This window comes from Culex quinquefasciatus, chromosome 3 (genome assembly GCF_015732765.1).
Source record: "Culex quinquefasciatus strain JHB chromosome 3, VPISU_Cqui_1.0_pri_paternal, whole genome shotgun sequence".
Classification (NCBI taxonomy): Eukaryota; Metazoa; Arthropoda; class Insecta; order Diptera; family Culicidae; genus Culex; species Culex quinquefasciatus.
Genome location: NC_051863.1, coordinates 116,762,369 through 116,784,406, shown reverse-complemented (window position 1 = coordinate 116,784,406; position 22,038 = coordinate 116,762,369). Strand labels below are relative to the sequence as shown.

The window sequence follows — 22,038 nt, the reverse complement described above, 5'->3', positions numbered from 1 at the left end:
CACTTTCATAAATTTCAGAATATATATTTTGAGTTCGACACAAACAGCTAAAATATCATCAATATCTATTACTCTTCCGTTTCGTTTCAACAGCCTTTGGCTTCGCTGCTCGCGCAGCTACGAGCTGTGAGAATTTCACGTTTCAAGTGATTAATTAAAGCCATCCTCAAAACAATGGCCACAAAAACAAAACTCCAAAAAACACAACCCCTAATTCTTCGCGGAAGCCGCGGCGGCCGCGTCCTCCTGCTTCGCCTTCTCGTTGTACTCCTTGTGCCAGTCCAGGTTCATCTTCTGCACCGTTTCGCCGCGCTCCTGGGCGCGCTTGCCGCTCATGATCATTATGACACACCCGATCGCGGTCGCCAGCATCATGTAGTTGGCGATCTTGATGCGCACCTGGTTGCGACACCGCTCCATCACGTCCTGGCTGAAAAACCGACAAAACTCGTTAGAATCATCAGACCAGCTCAACACTCAAACCGCAAACTCACTTGATCAGTGGCGGAATATCGTCGGTGGATTTGTACTTTTTCGTAAACACCAGCAGTCGCTTCTCAAAGTTGTTGGGGGCGTGCGTGCGCGCCCCAATGTTGGCCGCAGAACCGGAAGCCGCCGCCGGACTCTTTGGGGGTGCCTCCTTCGACGGTTCAACCGAGCTGCTGGCTCGGCTTTGGAGGAGTCCCGTGCCGCCGGCTCTCAGCTGACGACCGGCGACACGTGCCAAACTGCATGATGTGCTGATGAAACTCATTGCTTTCCGGGGAGCCGCCTTCGTCTACGTGACCCGCGAGAGATAGAGTGAAGGGGAAAAAAAGTGGAACAAGTTGAATTAGTTTAGTTTGTTTGGTAGAATGGCGACGCAAAGAGGAACATGCAACATAAATGAGCCGTACCGGCTGACCGGACTAGAGACACGATGATGATGCTCGGAAATGCACGTACGCATCAACGCTTGAATGACTGTGACGTCATGGTTGTTTACTATGAGAAAAGGTGGTGTTCATTAACATCTGGTTGGATCGAACATTAAAAGCATAAGAGCAATTCTCTGAGATTTCGGTCGTTCGATTTTTTTGTATTTTTTAATCCGGCTCAAACTTTGTTGGTGCCTTCGGTATGCCCAAAGAAGCCATTTTGCATTATTAGTTTGTCCATATAATTTTCCATACAAATTCGGCAGCTGTCCATACAAAAATGATACATGAAAATTCAAAAATCTGTATCTTTTGATGTAATTTTTTGATCGATTTGGTGTCTTGGGCAAAGTTGTAGGTATGGATAAGGACTACAACGAAAAAAAAAAAAAATACACGGTAAAAAAATGGTGATTTTTAATTTAACTTTTTGTTATAAAACATGATTTGCAAAAAACACAATTTTTATTGTTTTTATTTATTCATATGTTTAGGGACAAAAAATGCCAATTTTTCAGAAATGTCCAGGTTCGCAATTCGCAATTCGCAATTTTCAGTGTAAGAACGGGCCTTGACCGATCTTATGCACTTGGTTCCCGACGAACACGCACTGCCCTTACACCTACATCTCACCCTTGCTCTGAGTCAGTACGAGCAGCACGCTAGAACACGCTTTGAGTGTTCGTGCCAGGCATGCACACCTTCTTTTCCGGTTACGCATTTTAACTCGGCCGGGGGTGGTACATTAAGTAGGGTTTGATGTAAGTATAAGCGCCTAACCATTTATAGTGTGCCTATCTACTTTTATTAAAGCAAAAACTGTTTTATTTTAGTTTGAATTCAAAAACTAATTGTTATTTACTGTGTACTGTTTTCTCCTGAAATCTTCCCTATTGTTGAGTCGTGTTTATCTGTTGCTATTTCTTTTGTCGCGGTGTTTTGTTACAATATTTTGGTCCTAAGCATTTTATAAAAGTTTTTCAAAAGTACAATAGTAATATTTGCGTTAATCCTTTAATCATTTCATAAATTGAGTCAGGGCTCGAACCTCACTTGCTTAAGAAAAAGGTGATGTTTCAAAACAATGGACAGTGAAAGAAATATACTATGTAAAGAATCAATAGTAAAAGAAAGATAGTAATTTATGAAGAAGATAAAGAAATTAACAATAGTTAATGAAAAGAGATAACAAACAAGCTTAGATTATTGTTATGATGGGCAATTTACATGGAAGATGAGAAATTATTGAAATAGATAAATAAAGAAAAGGCACATGATAAACAAAATTGACATCGCTGCCAAATTAAGGGAAAGCAGACAGTTTGTTGCAGCAGCATCAATTAGTAAAATAAAGTGGAAAAGCGTTGAGAAATAAGAGAATCAAATAAGTAAAATCGAAATCAAATGGAGGATAGTAAACAGAAGCTGCGTTAGAGAATCAGTGAAACAAAATTAACAGAATATAGATGATAGATAAAAACGGAAAGAAGAGAAACCCCGTTGTGTGATGTTTCAGGTACATCCACAGCAGTTGACTCAACATACTGCGAATCAAAACAATACCGTCTACAATCACAAATTACTTCCCTTTCCCACATTGTCGCGCCCCTTTCTTCTAGCCGTCTCGACTCTGACCCTCGCTGGTCAAAGGTTTACGATCCGTTTCCACAGGCCACCAGCTAGGTCATCATGAAAACCAAGCCAACGTGGAGGTAAGAAAATAGGACACTTGCAAGGAACCAGAGCTATACTGTCCTGATCAAGAAAGATCTAACAGGACTACGGACGTAGTCAGTGACGCTCCTTCCAGGATGTTCCTCGCCTGAGCGTCAACTGAAGGGATATCATCAGAATCATTCGCACTTGGCCTGCAATTTTTCAGAAATGTCCAGGTTGTGCCAAAAATCTTTGACCGAGTTATGAATTTTTGAATCAATACTGATTTTTAAAAAAATCGAAACATTGATCGCAAAAATTTTTCAACTTCATTTTTCGATTTAAAATCGAATTTGCAATCAAAAAGTACTCTAGTGGTATTTTGATAAAGTGCACCGTTTTCAAGTTAAAGTCATTTTTTTACAACTAGCGCCCATGTTTGCCCACTTTTGAAAAAAAAAAATTCAATATTACGCCCTTTTGAAATGTAAATCTTGATTTAAAAAAAGGAGAATGGCCAAATTTGTATGGGAGCTGGTCCAGGGATGTACACGAACAAAGCCAGCTTTTTTAGAAAGATCTCGCCGAGACATGAAAAAAAGTTTTCTTGACCAGCTCTGTAAACCCCGGGGTTCAAAAGTTACAAGCTGTTGAAGTTTGAGCATTTGGGGTAAAAACGTACAAAAAATCGAATTTTTGCTATTTCTAAAATCATTTATAAAATCTTTATTTTGTTATGGATTTCGATCATCTTGACTTCATTCGAAGCGTATCAGAAAAAACTATGAGTTCTGATATGTCTTAGCATAAATGAAACATGACTTCTCTTGTTTCGATCCGTTTGAACCGTTTGTGCAAGAGGCATACCATTGAAAAAAGTCAAAACATCACGATTTTGAAACCGGATTCTATCCAGACTGCTTCAGTGAGTATGGAAGGCTACAGTGCAGTGTTGTAACAACTTATTGGGATGTTCTGAGTCATTCGAGAACCCCTTGGAGTTAATACCGGCGAGTCTACCGCCGTAACAAGCAAGAGGTTGCCGGTTTTTGACCGCGGATCATACCCGCATAGCTTCAGTAAGTTTGGTAGACTACTTTGCTAATGTGTTGTAGTTTCCGGAGTCATCCAAAGACTCCCTGGAGTTAAGATCTGTGGGTCTGTTACCGTGACAAGCAAGATGTCGCAGCTCAGTGAGCAATCCTCTAAAAGTTCAAAAAACTTCCTATAAATTTGTCTAAAAACATTGAGAAAATTATATTTTGCAATCCCGCTGGAGAAACGAAACGGCCTACTTTTAACTACCAAAAATAACAGATTTGAAAATCAATCAATGCTGAAAAGTTGAACTTTTGAACACTTGTATCCAGCGATGGAATAATCATCATCAAAAGAAAATCTTTGGATATTCATCAAGAGAAAAAATCCGAAGAGAACATGGCTCTCCTCTCTCGCGCACGAAAGATCGGTAAAAAGAATCTAAAAAAAACATCATCTTGATTATTCGGCGGAACATCTTTTTCACTACTACACTTGCAAGTGTAACCACAGACAAACAGACATGAAAGTTCGAACAAATTTTAGATCAAAACGTGGGACCAGTTCAAATTTGAATTTTGTATGCTCACTAGCGACATCTATAGGCGATTCCCAAAATCTCCCCTTCCTAAATGACAGTAGGGCATGTTTATTAGCGTGGTTCACGTTTCTATGAAAAAGACAAAAGTTGTTATTTTTTCTTGCATCAACCGGAATTTCGTTCTTTCATGTCCCCAGAAGCACTCCTGAAAATTTGAGCCTATTTGGTAAGGTCTAGGAGCTCCAGTTTTAATTTGAAATTTATATGGGATTTTGATTTATTTTCCATGGGAAACTATCTTTTTTTACATTGTATTAGGAATTTTTTTTATAAATCGATGAAATGACTTGATTTTTATAGTAGGAGATAGGTTTTGAACTGGGGAACAACTTTGTAGAACATACAAACATGCTAGGAAGTGACCCTTTAAAGATACAGATACTTTTAGATGGTGGCTTTTGAAGGGGCTTTACTGTGTGGGGTGAAACGGGGTAGCTGGCGTAAGTTCAAGATATCTTTGGTATTTAATCGATGGTGCTTTGACTTTTTTCTAGTCATATTTACAAAGTTATTTTTAGAACATTTATTTATAGACAAGCATGGGCTACGGTTTTGGCCAGCAGTGTTTTGTGAGTTTTCCACGATAGCAAAATCTTTTCCTTGGACAATCTGGCCACCGGTGTTGTTCCAGGTTATCAAATGGATGATGAGACAGTTCGGACACCGGCACTGTTCCGGGGTGGCGGTTTGCTGTTTGTCAAATATGTTTTACAAGAATTGGTGGACAGTTTCGACACCGGCATTGTTCCGGGTTGGCGGTTGGCGGGTTATCAAAGACTGTTCTTGTTAGGGGATCGACACAGTTGTCTGTCGATCAGTTAAGAAGTTTGAGGTGGACCAGGTGAAGAGCACGAGGCCATACAGAAATAATCAGCACGTCGCAAATCCCGACAACATCCAACGAGTACTTCGGGAAGGTCAAAGCGGAGAACAACGAGAACCTCGCCCTGTATGAAGCGCCGAGAACGACGTTTCTGAACACCGCCAGCTGCATCGGACGCACGACGTAGGTGAAGGTATTTAGGAACAAGCTATACCCTGTCTCAGGTGAGCAAGAGCGTTCAGACGCACACGGAGACACACCGGCTATGCACCCTAGGACGACTCCGATCTAGATCTAGCCCGTTTCACCCCACACAGTAAAGACCCTTCAAAAGCCACCATCTAAAAGTATCTGTATCTTTAAAGGGTCACTTCCTAGCATGTTGGTATGTTCTACAGAGTTGTTCCCCAGTTCAAAACCTATCTCCTACTATAAGAATCAAGTCATTTCATCGATTTATAAAAAAAAATTCCTAATACAATGTAAAAAAAGATAGTTTCCCATGGAAAATAAATTAAAATCCCATATAAATTTCAAATTAAAACTGGAGCTCCTAGACCTTACCAAATGGGCTCAAATTTTCAGGAGTGCTTCTTGGGACATAAAAGAACGAAATTCCGGTTGATGCAAGAAAAAATAACAACTTTTGTCTTTTTCATAGAAACGTGAACCACGCTAATGTTTATGTGTGTGAAAAAGACAAACCAAACCAAAACATTGAAATTGAATTGTTGCCGACTACAAGACAAATGTTACCCTTCCGACGGAATGTCCGCTTGCCGTTACTCGAACGCCCAAGGCGGCTGCAAAGTCAGCGTCTTCTTTTTCTAGATGGTGGAGAGCGGACATTTGCTCAACGAAACATGCTTCATTTTGGGGACAACAGCGGTGACGACCGTCCCCAGCCGCGGTGCTTCGGATGTTGTCCAAATCATCGAAAAAGGAGACGTGAAAAAACTGCACTCGGTGCGGCAGCCGGTTCTGTTATGTTGGGGCATGTTAGCTATCGGTTCTACATGTTTTGAAAAGGGGCGATGACGCCAATGGCATCGGTTCACCTGCACAACCTTTGCGGTGGAAGGGCGTTTAAGATTCTTAATTTTGGCACCCGTCAGCACCGGTGCCAACTGCTACACCTGGCAAGAAGGCTAAGATTTCCGCGTGTAAAAACACCACAGGGCTACCGTTTTGAAGCGGCTCAAATAGCCGGACGGAACCACATCAAAGCTCTGCCTGTTGGACTGCAACACATACAGATTTATCCGACGGGAGCGGCCCAGAAATGCGTTTTTTGGACGTAATCTTCAAAAGAAATTCTATTTCAGATAAAATAAACACACGTGTTGTGGCGGCAATCAAAACAAGATGAATATGAAAGCTGTCATTTGCTACTCAACACAAAAGCGCCTCTAGCGGCGAATCCGACCGAAAAGTAGAAACCATGCTTTCTGATTTTTGAAAAAAGTCCGTTACACTTTTGGGACAAGCTGGTGACCTGGACTTTCATGTCTGTTTGTCTGTGGTGTAACGTCACACGTCGAAAAATGACCTGTCACATTTTGTAGATGGGCAATGTGTGTAAACAAAGTGAAATAAATATATTTGAGTGGTGCTGACAAGGAAATTCACAAAAAAATCATCAGCAGATTGATTTTCTTGGAGAATTTCGGGAGCGATTTTCTTTTACGTGATTTGCCTCCTCGCTCTTTCGCGGGTGAAGAAAGTTCGCAAGCGACATTGATTTTTTCACGAGTATTCCATCCCTGCTTGTATCGAAAAGTAACATTTTTCAATATTGTTTTGTTTTGAACGGTGAATTTACTATACTTTTTCAGCACTCTTCGTATGTATCTAACTCGGTGAACCTCGTTGGATAAATATACGACTCGCATAAACTACTATTTTAAAATCTCAACATCTTTTTGCCTCCCAAACCCAGACTCCTTGGTTTCAAAAATTAGGGAATTTGGTGGGCTACAAGCCTACGGTACTTTTTGGCCAATTCCAGTTTTTCAGTGAATATTTTTGGAAAACGCTGTAACGCTGAAAGATTCATCCAAATCTCGGCACTACGAAAAAAAACCTGTGAAACAGTCTATAAAAAAACACATTCATAAAGCAACTTTTGCAAATTGCGTAAGAGCCTTCACAGTGGATTCAAATGTGATTCATTGGATATACGAAACGTGTATGCCAAATTTAAGCCAAACAAAAACACAAAATCATTTAATTTTTTGTTTACTTAATTTAATTTCACGATTTTCTTTAAAAGCTGAATATCTGGAAAAAATATTTTTGAAACTTCGTTGTAAAACAACTTACTTTTCAGGTTGTGAACTGACGAAATAGTCCGCTTTTCATCGCCCAAAACACGACATGTAAAAAGTTCAAGTTACTTTTTGAGCGCAAAAAAAAAAACAAATCATATATTGTTGATTTAGCTCGTAGCTGGATTTTCTGACATCTTGTCACGGTCATTGGAAACGGTCGTGGATAGACCTAGGGGTTCCCTGTTGAAGTGAAAAAGTTCAAATTATTGAAAAATTATGGATTAATTTTGGTTTTTAATCACTTCTCCGACATCAGGAATAATTGCTTGAACATGCTCGCAATTTGATTATTCGGTCGGAAAATATTATTATTCATGATAAAACATTCATTTTAATCACATGATCCCTAATCACATGACCCCTAATTCTGGCTCGATGCCGCCATCATGCGACCGCGTGCTCCGTTTGTTTGTCAACAAAGCTGCAGCTGGATGGTGAGACGAAGTGAGGGGGGAGAGATTTTGACATTTTTATGCCCGCATCTGGCCCGCCGCCTATTTCGTCGGTCGTTGAGCCGACGGTCGTTTCCAGCGACCGAGTCCAGTTAGGAACTGATCGTACAATACAAAAGGGTGTTTTCGAAGAGGCAAAAAATGTATGGAACTCGTCGCATAAAGTACACGCTTACCAGGGGAACTCAAATTTGAGTGGATCCAAGCAAAACGGCGCAAACCGTAGTCATACAAATTTGACATCGAGTACCCGAACTTAATTTTAACATCGTGGAGCCGATGTCAAATTTGACATGCGCTGGGTACCGGAAAAATCCTCCGGGAAAGCAGAAAAACGGTTCCGGGGGACGGATATCGGTTCGGAATGATAGTTAAAAGGGAATTGTCTTTCTGGGTTAGTTTTTAGTTAATTTAATTAAAAAAAATCTAATTAAATTATCATTTTCAATATTCATTTCAGCACTTGGTGAAACGGTTCCAGCGACTACGGGTGGACGAGAACTAGCGAGTGACACTTGCCAGCGGCCGGATGACGATGCTCTTGTCGAGCGGATCGCCGGGGACGATCCGCCAGTGGTGATAGACATCGAACGAATCGCTGGAGGGGATGAATGCTTTGATGGTGTAGAGGGGGGAATCGCAGATAGGTGTGTCCTGGGTGACGTGGCCACGTCGCCGGCGAGGACGGTGTACACGAAGGAAACGCAAGCGGCAGGGGCTTCCACTTCAACGAAGAGATACGGTTCCATGAGGCAGGGTGTGGCCATGACAAAGGCAGAGTAGGCGATTCAGCGGGTAGTTGACCATCGATGGAGCGGTTCCTAGGCGATGACGACGGGATTTGAACTTTACGTTCCGGATGGCTTCAATGCAGAGTGGTCCTTCGCGCGTGCCCCACTAGAAGCCTTGAATGATGGAATCTTTGACGGCGCCGAGCAGGGTTTTGTCCACTCAACGTTAGGGCTGGTGTTGCTTTGGGAGAGGTTGAGTGGAAGATCATTCCACGGCGGGGAAGGCGTAATTTGTTTGTCTCCGCCAGGGTTCTTATAAAGGTATTCCTGATCCGGGCGCCGCCTCAATGGCAAAGCTCAGATCGTTGCGGAACTCGTGGGAGCGTGCACATTCCATCAGCTCCTCTTCGGCGTCGACAGTCGAGATCGAACCGTATCTGCAATCCGCAAACGGGGCAGTGGACATTTTCGAGCCATGAATCAGCTTTGGAGCCGGCGGCTTGGTTAACGGTTCGAACGCGTTTGTGGAACTCGCTATGAAGATGGCCGTCGGTGGCCTGGATTAAGTAAAAGTAGTCGGAAGTTTCGCAGTGCAGCGTCTGCGCTCTGCTAAAAGTTGCTGTCCTGCAGCGGTTGACCGACGTCGGCAGTTAGAGTTGGCTCTGGCGATTCCGTGATCGGTTCGGCTTGCTCGTCCAACGGAGCAGCTGGTTCCGACGAGGATTACGTAATCTTCTTACTCGCTACCTTCTCCCTACGCTCTTTAAGTTGCTCGAGGGCTTGCTGGACAAAAATGTTCTCCGGGCAGTCCATTCCGTTGACGAGTTCTTGCTGTTAGCGATCGACGATGCTGTTAATTCCGACCGAATCGGCAACGAGCTGGTGAGGATACTGTTGCCTGCCGGCCTTTGGGATCGTACAGCTTAGATGTCGGTGGACCATCGGCGGTATCGTCCGAGGTCAGCACGAGTGTTATCGAGGCTGGAAAGTAACGTACTCTCCGTTCAAGGTTCTTCTGGAAGTCTTCCTGTTGCTTTTGGTTCTGAAAGACCTCGAAGTTCATGTACGCATAGAGATATCACACCTTGTACACGTTTGGGTCGTGCTTGATGGCACTCAAAGTTTAACTGGTCGCACTCGCGCTTACGCGCATGTGCTTGGTGTACGCGAAGCTAATGTGTAGCTCACTGTGCTGAATACGCGTCGGGAAAATTTGAAGGGATCGTACCGCAGTAGCACCACCAGAGCGCAGCGATCTTGAGCCACAGACGTCGAGTACCGAGTGGATTCGCCGCCGATCTTCGACGAGCAGTTGACCTGGACGCACACCTCCGGCCGTCGCTGTGAGTTCCATATCGAGCAGGTCACGCGTCGTCTGCGCCAACTCGAACTCGCCGTGGTGAACTGCGAGACTCGTCCTGTATAACGACCTGTCCTGCGTGTCTTCGTGGATCAACTTGACAAACTCGTGCAGTCCTGCCGAATCGCGCAAGCCTTTGCTGCCGAGCACCTCGCCACTGTCGTATACTCGTACATTTGCAGAGCAGCTTCTTAAAACTTTTCCTACAAATAAAATTAAATAAAAATTAAAAGTTAGTGCAAATAACAAAATTCACATTTTCTTAGGTTGTGCTGGAAAGGGGTCCCGACAAGGGTCCCGAATAGATCGATCTAAATCCGCATGATCTGGTAACATCCGTCAAAAAATATCAAAATGGAACGCTGGTCCGCTTTTCAACGAAATTGCCTTTACCGCGAAAAAGTATGACGGCAGCCGCAGCGGTTCTCGTTCGAGGCGTACCAATTCCGCAAGCACTTTCCTTCTTAACCAAAGAATTTCGCTGCTTCTCAACCATTTTCATGCGTCCATCCTGCTCGTGCCTCCAAACAATTTGTCCAGTCTCTTCAAAAACATAAAAAAAACATCGTCCGAAGGGTAAACGCGATTACGGAATGTGTTGCAGTTGGATCAGTACAGCTGCCCATTGCCACGAAGCTCGTTCTAGAGGTAGCCTTCAGCGATATCTTAGCTAACGGTGTAGCGAGTCGAAGGCACGCTCTAGCTGGTACGGGATTTTCGGCCACTTGTACTGTAATGTCCATGTGCCGAGCTCGACGTCCTAAGCAAGGAGGTAATATGGCGTAGCTGAGCTGGAGTTCGGCAAGTGTAAGCTCGGATACTAGCTTCCATTCTGCATGCGGCGTATCGAATCTCCGAAGATCATTGAGCCTCCTACGGCTGCTGCCTGACTTTGCACAGGAAGGTGTTATCGTTCAGGTTCAGCAAACGGTTCCTCCGCCACCAAACGCGCATGGCTCCACCAGCTGGAAAGCCTTTAGCGAGCCCATCTCCTGCTAGTCCTAACTCACTCGCTTCTTACACCGTAACCTGCAACCGAAGATCCATCATGTAACGCTCCTTCTCCGGACACATGTCTCCGCTGTTATCACCGACTTCACCCCAAACAGATGCGACCTTCGATTCAGGTTCCTGCTGGTGCTGCTGCAACCTGGTGGAAGTTTCGACGTCGCTGGAAAGTGATCCGTTTTTTCAGAAATGATTCAATTTCTGTAAAGATACAAGAAATTAACTTCAAACAATCATCTGAAGGCCTCAAACTTACATTGCTTGCTACTCTGCTGGTGCTACCGAACACGCTAATTGTTCGGTCTTCTTGCTGTACGGTTTACGCGGGATACGCGATCCATCAAACGTATACGAGCGGTGAAGGTGGAGGAGAAGATCCGGGAGATGCTGGAGCAGCCCAAGCTGGTCAAATTCTTGAAGATGGTGATGCTCTTGCCCAAGAAGCGTCTTCAGGCCAGTTCGGCCAAGATTGAATTCGGCGCAGTGCCGGGAATGTGGACCGGGGAATGAAAACACCGACGAAGGTTGCGCCGGTTCCGGCTCCGGTGGCCGGTCCCAGCGTGAGCGAAATGTCCATGGACCAGATCATAGCGAAGCTTAGCCGGAGCGCGAAATTAACTGAAGACTTCGCTGAACAAGCTGCAGAGTGGGTTCGACAAACTCAGGACGACAAGGACATGATGGAGAATGTACGGCTGGAGACCAGGAAGAAGTCGGTCCCCGCCGAGCCCGGGGACGGTGGCTAGGAATTTGGAGAAGTTCCAGACACTGGAGGTGGAGGTGCCGGTGGGTTGAATAATAACTTATCAGTTTGCAGATAAGCTAACTGAAGAGAACAAAATGCAACAATGCATTCAACCATGCGAAACAGCAGAGGCGACTCGTCCACCTGTTCAACCTGTTCATTGAACAGGTAGCCGATTTCAAGCGGATATTTTTTTTATTTAAGTACCACGGTGCTTTTTAAACCAGCAGCATACAATAATTGTTTATTACAATTTGTTTGAATATACGTTAACAAAATCAACGCCCTATGTTCAGCAGCGCTGCATGCACCGAAAAAGCTTTGGCCCGCCACCCTTTACTCTTTACCTCTCTTTACAACCCACCAATACTAAAGCGAGCCAGCCTAGCGGGCCACGCGCAAATGCTCGTCGCGTTCAACACCGACCCTGAACGTCGGGGAAAAATCTCCATACAGAAAAAATTCAACACATGTAAAGAGCTTCCTATTCATACGCAGAGGCAGTATCGATGTGTTGGTAAATCAGGTTCAATCTGAGAGCTTGAACTGACAGCATTTTTGGGAGAGAGCGAAATGCCACCCCCAGGCCCCAGCCGACTTAGCTCGCTCAGCTCTCCAGGGAGCTGCATGCAAAAGGTAAACAAGCCAGCGCATTGACAGCACGTTGAGAGCATGAATAAATGAGAGAGCGCGAGAGCACCACAGATATTGCTCTATATTTGGCGCACTTTTAGGCATCAGGCTGTTTTGCGCAGACTGGTGATGGCTTGTTTTAAAACTGGAATGTTCAACTGCGCGCGTTGAACCTCTTCGATCTTCTTGGTTACTAGTGGATTCTTGCTCTACTGGAAAGTGATGTAATATTAAGTTAAGATAGTGTGATTGATAGATTGAATTGAAACAATTGAAACAAAAAAGTACTGTGCTTTTTACAGTATCGAGACACATGAGAAGAATTATGACTGAGATTCAACCATGATCGTTATTTTATTTTTCGGGTGGTTCTATTTAACCCTTTCAGGCCTGAATTTTCAAAAAAATATTTTTTTAGGTGATGATGGGAAAATGGTCCTTACGAAAATTATAGGCTACTTTTGAAAATTTTGATTTTTGGGTCATATATGACCCATCAGGCCGGAAAGGGTTAAAGCGGATGCAGTCCTAAAAAAAGTTTAAGATTTGATGCCATTAAATGCTCCAAAAACGACTGTGTTTATTCAGACTGTAGTCCCTGTTCACTCTAGTTGAATATATTATTATCATATATTGTAGCATGAATTTGTTCTGAAAACTTTTTTTCACTGATGCTAAAAACAAATATTTTAATTATTTCGAATTCATGTCAATATAGTTTTGTTTTTAACATCAAAAGCCCTTCAATTCAATTCTCTAAAAATTTGACAAAGGATCAAAAGCGATACGAGCTGGTTCTAAAAGTATAGAGTAAAATGTCAATTTATTTTTAAATAGTAACCAAGTAAGCTCAATATTAGTTGGGCTTAAAAATCCCAACAAACATTTTTTTGTTTAGGATGTGGTATTTTTCTAACATCCTGATGAATAGTTTTAAAATTCAGTATAATTTTCAATAACTTCCCTTGAGTTTCGATAAGGATTTCAGAGCGATTGCTCTATTTTTCCACATTCCCCGCGCTAATGATTAAGTCTTAAAATACATTTTAACGAGATAAAAGTCTTAATCATAATTTTAATTAATTATTTGCATAAATAGAAAATTATAATAGTGTAAAAATAATAAAACGTAAAAATAAATGCCATTGGAAAGAAAAAAGCTGTAAAAACATTTTTTTACATTGAACAGGTACTTCATTGGGGCACGAGTCGCCTCTGCGAAACAGTTGAGATAAGAATCTTATCTTAACTCTTAAGCAAACAGCCCTTCAAATCAAAAACTAAACTAACATTGTTCACTTTTCTTCTTCCTTTTTAAACCCACAGAAACCGTTCGTTTCGCTTACCAAAATGCTGCGCCGCACCCCGACCAAGGCCAACCACAGCTCTCTAATGTCCCCGCAGAAATCGGCCCTCACGCTGAAGCGCCTGGCCACGTTGATGAGCCCCATCAAGCCGCCCTCGAAAGTGGTGACGACCATCCCGACCAAGGTCCCGGCTTACCAGCGGTTCCAAACGCTGGCGGATTCGGGCCTTCCGGCGCTGTAGCTGTTGTACAAGTACCGTTATCTGGGCGAGCTGTTCAAGTGCATTGACACCGTCTGCGCCATGTTCCACAACCGGAAGAAGCAGATCACGTTCCGGAAGCTGAAGCCGCCGGTTCAGCGGATGGCGCGGAAGAACTTTTACGAGAACCGTTTGGCGCAAAATAATACGTTCAACAGACTGTTGTTGGCCAAGGCTAAAGATGCCCACGAAACGATCTTGCTAGCACTGGATCTTCCGATGAGAATCGTAAAGGAAAAGCCGACTTGTTGGACTCCTCAAATGCCACTTTCCCTGCCTCCGAACTTTGAGCGATTATTTTCGGCCAAGGACGTCCTCTCGACGGGACGAAACCCGTTTAACTTCCGCATCCAGCATCTATTCCAGCCCTTCGTCCCTCACCACTTCCTCCTTCTCATCTGCCCAATAAATCTCGAAACGCACCTCCCGGTACAGGAATTACAAATTTTCCGCGGACAAACTGGAACCAACCAACGGGAACCGTACTCCGGGGACACCTCCCATCATCGGATCGCCGTTAACCATGTTCACTCGACCCGCCGACCTGGATATTCCGGTGCGATTGTAAGAACCTCCTCGCAGTCCATAAAACGGTTCTCCGGCGTTCCCGTTCGGTGACCGGTCTCGGCATCCTCTCACGTCCTCTCCTTTGCCCCGTGGCTGAGAAATTTTAACATAAAACATGATGATATTGTCAAAATATTGCTACGAAACTTACCAAAACGTCCACTCTGTAAAACGCTAAGTCCTAAACTGACACTTTCAAGATCCATCAAAGTCATCGAGCAAAATGAAGTTCGGTTAAGTGATCTCAAATTTGCTAAATAAAATCAAAACAAACTCATCTCAAAATTGAGATCGATGAACCGAACTTCATTTTGATTGAACGAACTTAAAAATTGAGTTCCCCCAGTAAGCGTGTACTGTTTTAACCAAATGATACAACTAGCGGAATTTTTAAATTACCTACCATATTCTTATTAGTTTTAAGTTCAAAAATCGTAATGTTTCGTCATCCCAGCATTGCACCTTCTTACGCTGATAAGAAAGCGAAGTTCCGTGAGTGAGTGACATCGTCTAAGGCATTTAATCACACACTTTTCTTTTGGGAATCACACGTGTCGCGATCCAACAAGAAATAAGGATCAAAACAAACTGAGGAGAAGCTTGCAACTTCAAGCGTTAATTTGGAGACCAACAAAAAAAACTTGCCAGTCATCGTTACTGCTCGTTTTATTTTTTTCTTAAAGGGGTTTTGCTTTAAGATGGCTTTATGAAGTTAGCATAAATGATTTATGCTTATCATTCTGAGAATTGTAACCGGTATAATTAGAACTTCTGTACTAACTATACTGTGTTATAGGTATGCCAATGGTCTATTAATAGATAAGAATTTCATAAAACATGGTAGCAAAATCTATCTAAAATTAAGTATCCAAGTTTAAGTAGAAGGTCTTTATGGTTTTCTCTAGCTTACAAATAATTTGTAAGCAATATAATAAAGTAAAGCAATGCATTTTTAGTAATATTACTACGCGTTCAAAAACAACCCTGATAAACAGAGGATTACACAACAGGATCACTGGTCGGCTTTCAAACGTTGCACTAATTTTTTTTCGTTCAGCACCCTAGACTGAAATGATAATCACAAATATTTAACTAAATTTCGGTCACTTCTTTCTCCGGAGCTTCGCGAGCGCGTAATAAACCCGGCAAGATGCGGTTGCAATCGTTTTATACCGAACCGACCTCCAAATGGCTCTGGGCGGAAAAATCTCACAAACAGAATAATCCTCCGTGATCAAGATCACGATGACAGATGATAAAAAAAATAAAAACATATGATGCACCAGTGGCGTGGAAAAAAGGGGGTGCTTTGATGTTTTTTTTCCGGGAATTTATAGGAGGTACTAGAACGAATCATAGAGAATTACAGTGAAATTTTATTAATTCGATACCCGCAGATAAATAAGGCATGTTTACTTTTTAGTTTGTACCCCGTCGATGGTGGATCAAAAGAAATATGTGGCACAAAACATGGGAGATTTTTGACATAGGACTATGTCTTTACTTACTATATTGGGGGGCCAGTTCAGAAATTCGATCCAAAGCGTCACTTTTAAGCGTTAAAAAAGGGGACATTTTGAACGCTTATATCTTTTTTCCCTGTGAATCAATCCAGATGGTTGGACCACCAATCGAAAGAAGAAGACTTCAGCTATTGTTTAACTACATAGATAGTCTGACTAAACATAGTTAAAGCACTTAAAACATGCAATCAAAATGAGTAATTTTTCAGTACAAATCGGACAGATGACCAATCAGAGCGAGCGTATGCATTCGAGACCGCGCCCCTTTTGTGCCGTTCTCCGGCTGTGCCGCTATTTAAGCAGAAAATTTCGCAAAAGCAAGTCACTTTGAAACGAGCACTCGAACTGTGCACGTCGGGCCGGCGCGGAGCAGCAGCAGCAGCGGCCAATAGAAGAAGAGGACCAGCAACCAGAAGGAAGAACCACCGGCAGCAGAAGGAGGAAATTCGAGCGAAGCGGACGGCGTGGAAGTCGCTATGATGCGGCGGTTCTCATGAAAAATGGCCAATTCGACAGTGGTGGCAAAACCTGGAGTGGCCGGTGGCCTCAAAGAAGGTTCCCCGGGGCCTGGGGGACATTTACAGAAACATACGAGTTGTGGCAATATGGGTATCAAAATTCATGGTTTTGATACTGAACATAATAATGGCCATTTCGACAGTAGTGGCCACAACCTGGAGTGGCCGGTGCCCTCAAAGAAGGTTCCCCCGGGGCCTGGGGGGACATTTACAGAAACATACGAGTTGTGGCAATATGGGTATCAAAATTCATGGTTTTTGATACTGAACATAATAATGGCCATTTTGACAGTAGTGGCCACAACCTGGAGTGGCCGGTGCCCTCAAAGAAGGTTCCTCCGGGGCCTGGGGGGACATTTACAGAAACATACGAGTTGTGGCAATATGGGTATCAAAATTCATGGTTTTTTATACTGAACATAATAATGGCCATTTCGACAGTAGTGGCCACAACCTGGAGTGGCCGGTGCCCTCAAAGAAGGTTCCCGGGGCCTGGGGGACATTTACAGAAACATACGAGTTGTGGCAATATGGGTATCAAAATTCATGGTTTTTATACTGAACATAATAATGGCCATTTCGACAGTAGTGGCCACAACCTGGAGTGGCCGGTGCCCTCAAAGAAGGTTCCCCCGGGGCTGGGGGGACATTTACAGAAACATACGAGTTGTGGCAATATGGGTATCCAAATTCATGGTTTTTGATACTGAACATAATAATGGCCATTTTGACAGTAGTGGCCACAACCTGGAGTGGCCGGTGCCCTCAAAGAAGGTTCCTCCGGGGCCTGGGGGGACATTTACAGAAACATACGAGTTGTGGCAATATGGGTATCAAAATTCATGGTTTTTGATACTGAACATAATAATGGCCATTTTGACAGTAGTGGCCACAACCTGGAGTGGCCGGTGCCCTCAAAGAAGGTTCCTCCGGGGCCTGGGGGGACATTTACAGAAACATACGAGTTGTGGCAATATGGGTATCAAAATTCATGGTTTTTGATACTGAACATAATAATGGCCATTTTGACAGTAGTGGCCACAACCTGGAGTGGCCGGTGCCCTCAAAGAAGGTTCCTCCGGGGCCTGGGGGGACATTTACAGAAACATACGAGTTGTGGCAATATGGGTATCAAAATTCATGGTTTTTGATACTGAACATAATAATGGCCATTTCGACAGTAGTGGCCACAACCTGGAGTGGCCGGTGCCCTCAAAGAAGGTTCCTCCGGGGCCTGGGGGGACATTTACAGAAACATACGAGTTGTGGCAATATGGGTATCAAAATTCATGGTTTTTGATACTGAACATAATAATGGCCATTTTGACAGTAGTGGCCACAACCTGGAGTGGCCGGTGCCCTCAAAGAAGGTTCCTCCGGGGCCTGGGGGGACATTTACAGAAACATACGAGTTGTGGCAATATGGGTATCAAAATTCATGGTTTTTGATACTGAACATAATAATGGCCATTTTGACAGTAGTGGCCACAACCTGGAGTGGCCGGTGTCCTCAAAGAAGGTTCCTCCGGGGCCTGGGGGGACATTTACAGAAACATACGAGTTGTGGCAATATGGGTATCAAAATTCATGGTTTTTGATACTGAACATAATAATGGCCATTTTGACAGTAGTGGCCACAACCTGGAGTGGCCGGTGCCCTCAAAGAAGGTTCCTCCGGGGCCTGGGGGGACATTTACAGAAACATACGAGTTGTGGCAATATGGGTATCAAAATTCATGGTTTTTTATACTGAACATAATAATGGCCATTTCGACAGTAGTGGCCACAACCTGGAGTGGCCGGTGCCCTCAAAGAAGGTTCCCCCGGGGCCTGGGGGGACATTTACAGAAACATACGAGTTGTGGCAATATGGGTATCAAAATTCATGGTTTTTGATACTGAACATAATAATGGCCATTTTGACAGTAGTGGCCACAACCTGGAGTGGCCGGTGCCCTCAAAGAAGGTTCCCCCGGGGCCTGGGGGGACATTTACAGAAACATACGAGTTGTGGCAATATGGGTATCAAAATTCATGGTTTTTTATACTGAACATAATAATGGCCATTTCGACAGTAGTGGCCACAACCTGGAGTGGCCGGTGCCCTCAAAGAAGGTTCCCCCGGGGCCTGGGGGGACATTTACAGAAACATACGAGTTGTGGCAATATGGGTATCAAAATTCATGGTTTTTTATACTGAACATAATAATGGCCATTTCGACAGTAGTGGCCACAACTTGGAGTGGCCGGTGCCCTCAAAGAAGGTTCCCCCGGGGCCTGGGGGGACATTTACAGAAACATACGAGTTGTGGCAATATGGGTATCAAAATTCATGGTTTTTGATACTGAACATAATAATGGCCATTTTGACAGTAGTGGCCACAACCTGGAGTGGCCGGTGCCCTCAAAGAAGGTTCCTCCGGGGCCTGGGGGGACATTTACAGAAACATACGAGTTGTGGCAATATGGGTATCAAAATTCATGGTTTTTGATACTGAACATAATAATGGCCATTTCGACAGTAGTGGCCACAACCTGGAGTGGCCGGTGCCCTCAAAGAAGGTTCCTCCGGGGCCTGGGGGGACATTTACAGAAACATACGAGTTGTGGCAATATGGGTATCAAAATTCATGGTTTTTGATACTGAACATAATAATGGCCATTTCGACAGTAGTGGCCACAACCTGGAGTGGCCGGTGCCCTCAAAGAAGGTTCCTCCGGGGCCTGGGGGGACATTTACAGAAACATACGAGTTGTGGCAATATGGGTATCAAAATTCATGGTTTTTGATACTGAACATAATAATGGCCATTTCGACAGTAGTGGCCACAACCTGGAGTGGCCGGTGCCCTCAAAGAAGGTTCCCCGGGGCCTGGGGGACATTTACAGAAACATACGAGTTGTGGCAATATGGGTATCAAAATTCATGGTTTTTGATACTGAACATAATAATGGCCATTTCGACAGTAGTGGCCACAACCTGGAGTGGCCGGTGCCCTCAAAGAAGGTTCCTCCGGGGCCTGGGGGGACATTTACAGAAACATACGAGTTGTGGCAATATGGGTATCAAAATTCATGGTTTTGATACTGAACATAATAATGGCCATTTCGACAGTAGTGGCCACAACCTGGAGTGGCCGGTGCCCTCAAAGAAGGTTCCCCGGGGCCTGGGGGACATTTACAGAAACATACGAGTTGTGGCAATATGGGTATCAAAATTCATGGTTTTTTATACTGAACATAATAATGGCCATTTCGACAGTAGTGGCCACAACTTGGAGTGGCCGGTGCCCTCAAAGAAGGTTCCCCCGGGGCCTGGGGGGACATTTACAGAAACATACGAGTTGTGGCAATATGGGTATCAAAATTCATGGTTTTTGATACTGAACATAATAATGGCCATTTCCTGGAGTGGCCGGTGCCCTTAAAGCAGGTTCCCCCGGGGCCCGGAGGACTTTTTACAGAACCATACGAGTTGAGGCATATTGTTATCAAAATTCATGGTTTTTGATACTGTACATGAAAATTGACATTCCGACAGTAGTGGCCACAACCTTGAGTGACCGGTGATCTCAAAGAAGGTTTCCCCGGGGCCCGGAGGGTCTTTAACACAACCATACGAGTTGTGGCAATATGGATATCAAAATTCATGGTTTTTGATACTGAACATGAAAATTGACATTTCGACCGTAGTGGCCACAACCTGGAGTTGCCGGTGCCCTCATAGAAGGTTCACCTTGGGAGAACATTTATGACAATTTTGCCGACAAATCTGAAATATGAAACAAAATAAAATAATCTTATTTCAGATTTCACTAGCAATCCAAAAACACATTCAAATTGTTTGGTCCTATGTCTTTCGGTTATGTCTCTGACATACCATCTTGAACTTTTTTTTTATGGAGAAGAGGAGAGATGTGTGGAGTGATACACCCTGTTGCGGTGTAAGTGAGCGCACTCCATTGGATCGAGTCGAATAGGCCCCTCGTACGATGGACTTGACGCAGCCATGCACTGACAGTGCATGGACGCAGCCATCGAACGGTTCGGTGACAGCTGACAAAGCAAGTCTAGATCGCGTCCTCTTTCTTCGTGCGACGCTCGGCCGGATTGGATGCAGGACTGCACCGGTTTCCTCGGCAGACGATTCCCGGTACGGATCTGGGATCACACATGGAGAACGAATCCTTTCGAAGCTGGAGTTCGAGCCACCACCACAAATAGCAACAACAACGCTGCCAGGTGAGCAACAACGAAAATTTTGCGCGAATTTGCCAGACGCGATCAACATGTGTCGGTCGTGTGCTGTTGTGGACAGTCGGCCTCCGCGCAGTTCGGCAAATTAGTTGTTATGGATTGGAGAAACGGTTCAAGTCCATCGATGTCCGGTCGGGGTCGCGCAAACACCAGAAGTCCTCTTCGGTTCAACAGCGCCAACGCGGTTCGGCACATCGAAGCAGCGAACGTGGAGTCTAGGACGGCCCCCGGAGCACCCAAAGATCGGTGGTACGGTGCTTCCAAAGTTTGTTTTGTCTAGAACTTCAGCAACACCCTCGCGATCCATTGCTTACTGAGTGGATGTGCACGTGTACTGGTGCCACGTGGATCTTCACCAGGAAGATGCCTGGCGTTGGTAGATCGTACCACCTCAATTGAAGAGGGGGGATGTTGTGGCGACTGGAATTGGGTCCTAAAATTAAGCTTATGGCCTATCTACAATCACTTAACTTAGAAAATTTCACTTAGCTTAGGAGTTTGAATCAATAGAAATGAATCTGATCTTCTACAATGAAAAGGAATAAAATTAGAAACTTGACGTATGGTTTGGAAAATTTCAAAATCTACGGTAAGTTGACGTTTCCATATCAAAGGTAAACAAACAACTGCATAGCAACGTATATCAGCCCAGCAAATTTTCTAAGTTGATTGTGGATGACGGCCGTAAGTTGTCTACATTTTCTAAGTTTTACTGTACTTAACTATTCTAAGCTAAGTGATTGTAGATAGGCCATTAGATTGCTGATATTATTGTTTACAGCGATAAAACTTATTTTTCTGAGTAAAATGACCCTTTGTACGACCACAAAGAGTTTAAAATGGATTTTTAAATCAATTTTGAAAAATTAATCTCGCGGTCCTTCTTGACAGAAAAGCTCCTACTTGATAGCTCGTTCCAAGGGGACCATAGTTAATCCATCGAAAAAATGTTGTCTTGTCAAAAAAAAATTTTGCATTAAAATGAAAAAAAGTGATCAGAAATGGGTTTTAATCGTGTTTTTTAACGTTGTACATAAAAATTGACATAGGGCTTTAGTACCCAATTGCGGCCCCTTTCTAGGTCTACTCCGCTGGACTCGCACTTGGTAGCTTTGAGCTTCCACCTTGCGACTGTCAACACAGCGCGTCAAGGGAAACCAGAGTTGTCATTGTTGTTGTAAATAAATGTTATTCTTGTTTTGTAGTCAGAAGAACAACTCGTGTTTTTATTTGTTGGACGAAAGGTCCTTTTAATTTGTTTATTGTTACACCCCCACGACCTGCAACTACACTGAAAACCCAACCATGGTAGT

General features: G+C 43.8%; 1 protein-coding gene across 4 annotated transcripts; it reads right to left on the bottom strand.

Moving 5' to 3' along the window:
* Window positions 1–6: 6 nt before the first annotated feature.
* Window positions 7–15,694, bottom strand: LOC6035588 (UPF0389 protein CG9231). Of its 4 annotated transcripts, XM_038260193.1 has the most exons (4): window positions 15,610–15,694; window positions 15,412–15,493; window positions 495–778; window positions 7–430 (listed from the first exon to the last, which is right to left on the bottom strand). In XM_038260193.1, the coding sequence occupies exons 3-4, from the start codon at window positions 752–754 to the stop codon at window positions 211–213; spliced, it is 480 nt and encodes a 159-aa protein (XP_038116121.1). In that variant the 5' UTR covers window positions 755–778; window positions 15,412–15,493; window positions 15,610–15,694; the 3' UTR covers window positions 7–210. The 4 variants fall into 4 exon arrangements, with proteins under 4 accessions (XP_038116121.1, XP_038116118.1, XP_038116117.1 ...); XM_038260190.1 differs by having other exon boundaries at window positions 15,412–15,684; XM_038260189.1 differs by lacking the exons at window positions 15,412–15,493; window positions 15,610–15,694 and adding an exon at window positions 14,831–15,372.
* Between the last annotated feature and the right edge of the window lie 6,344 nt (window positions 15,695–22,038).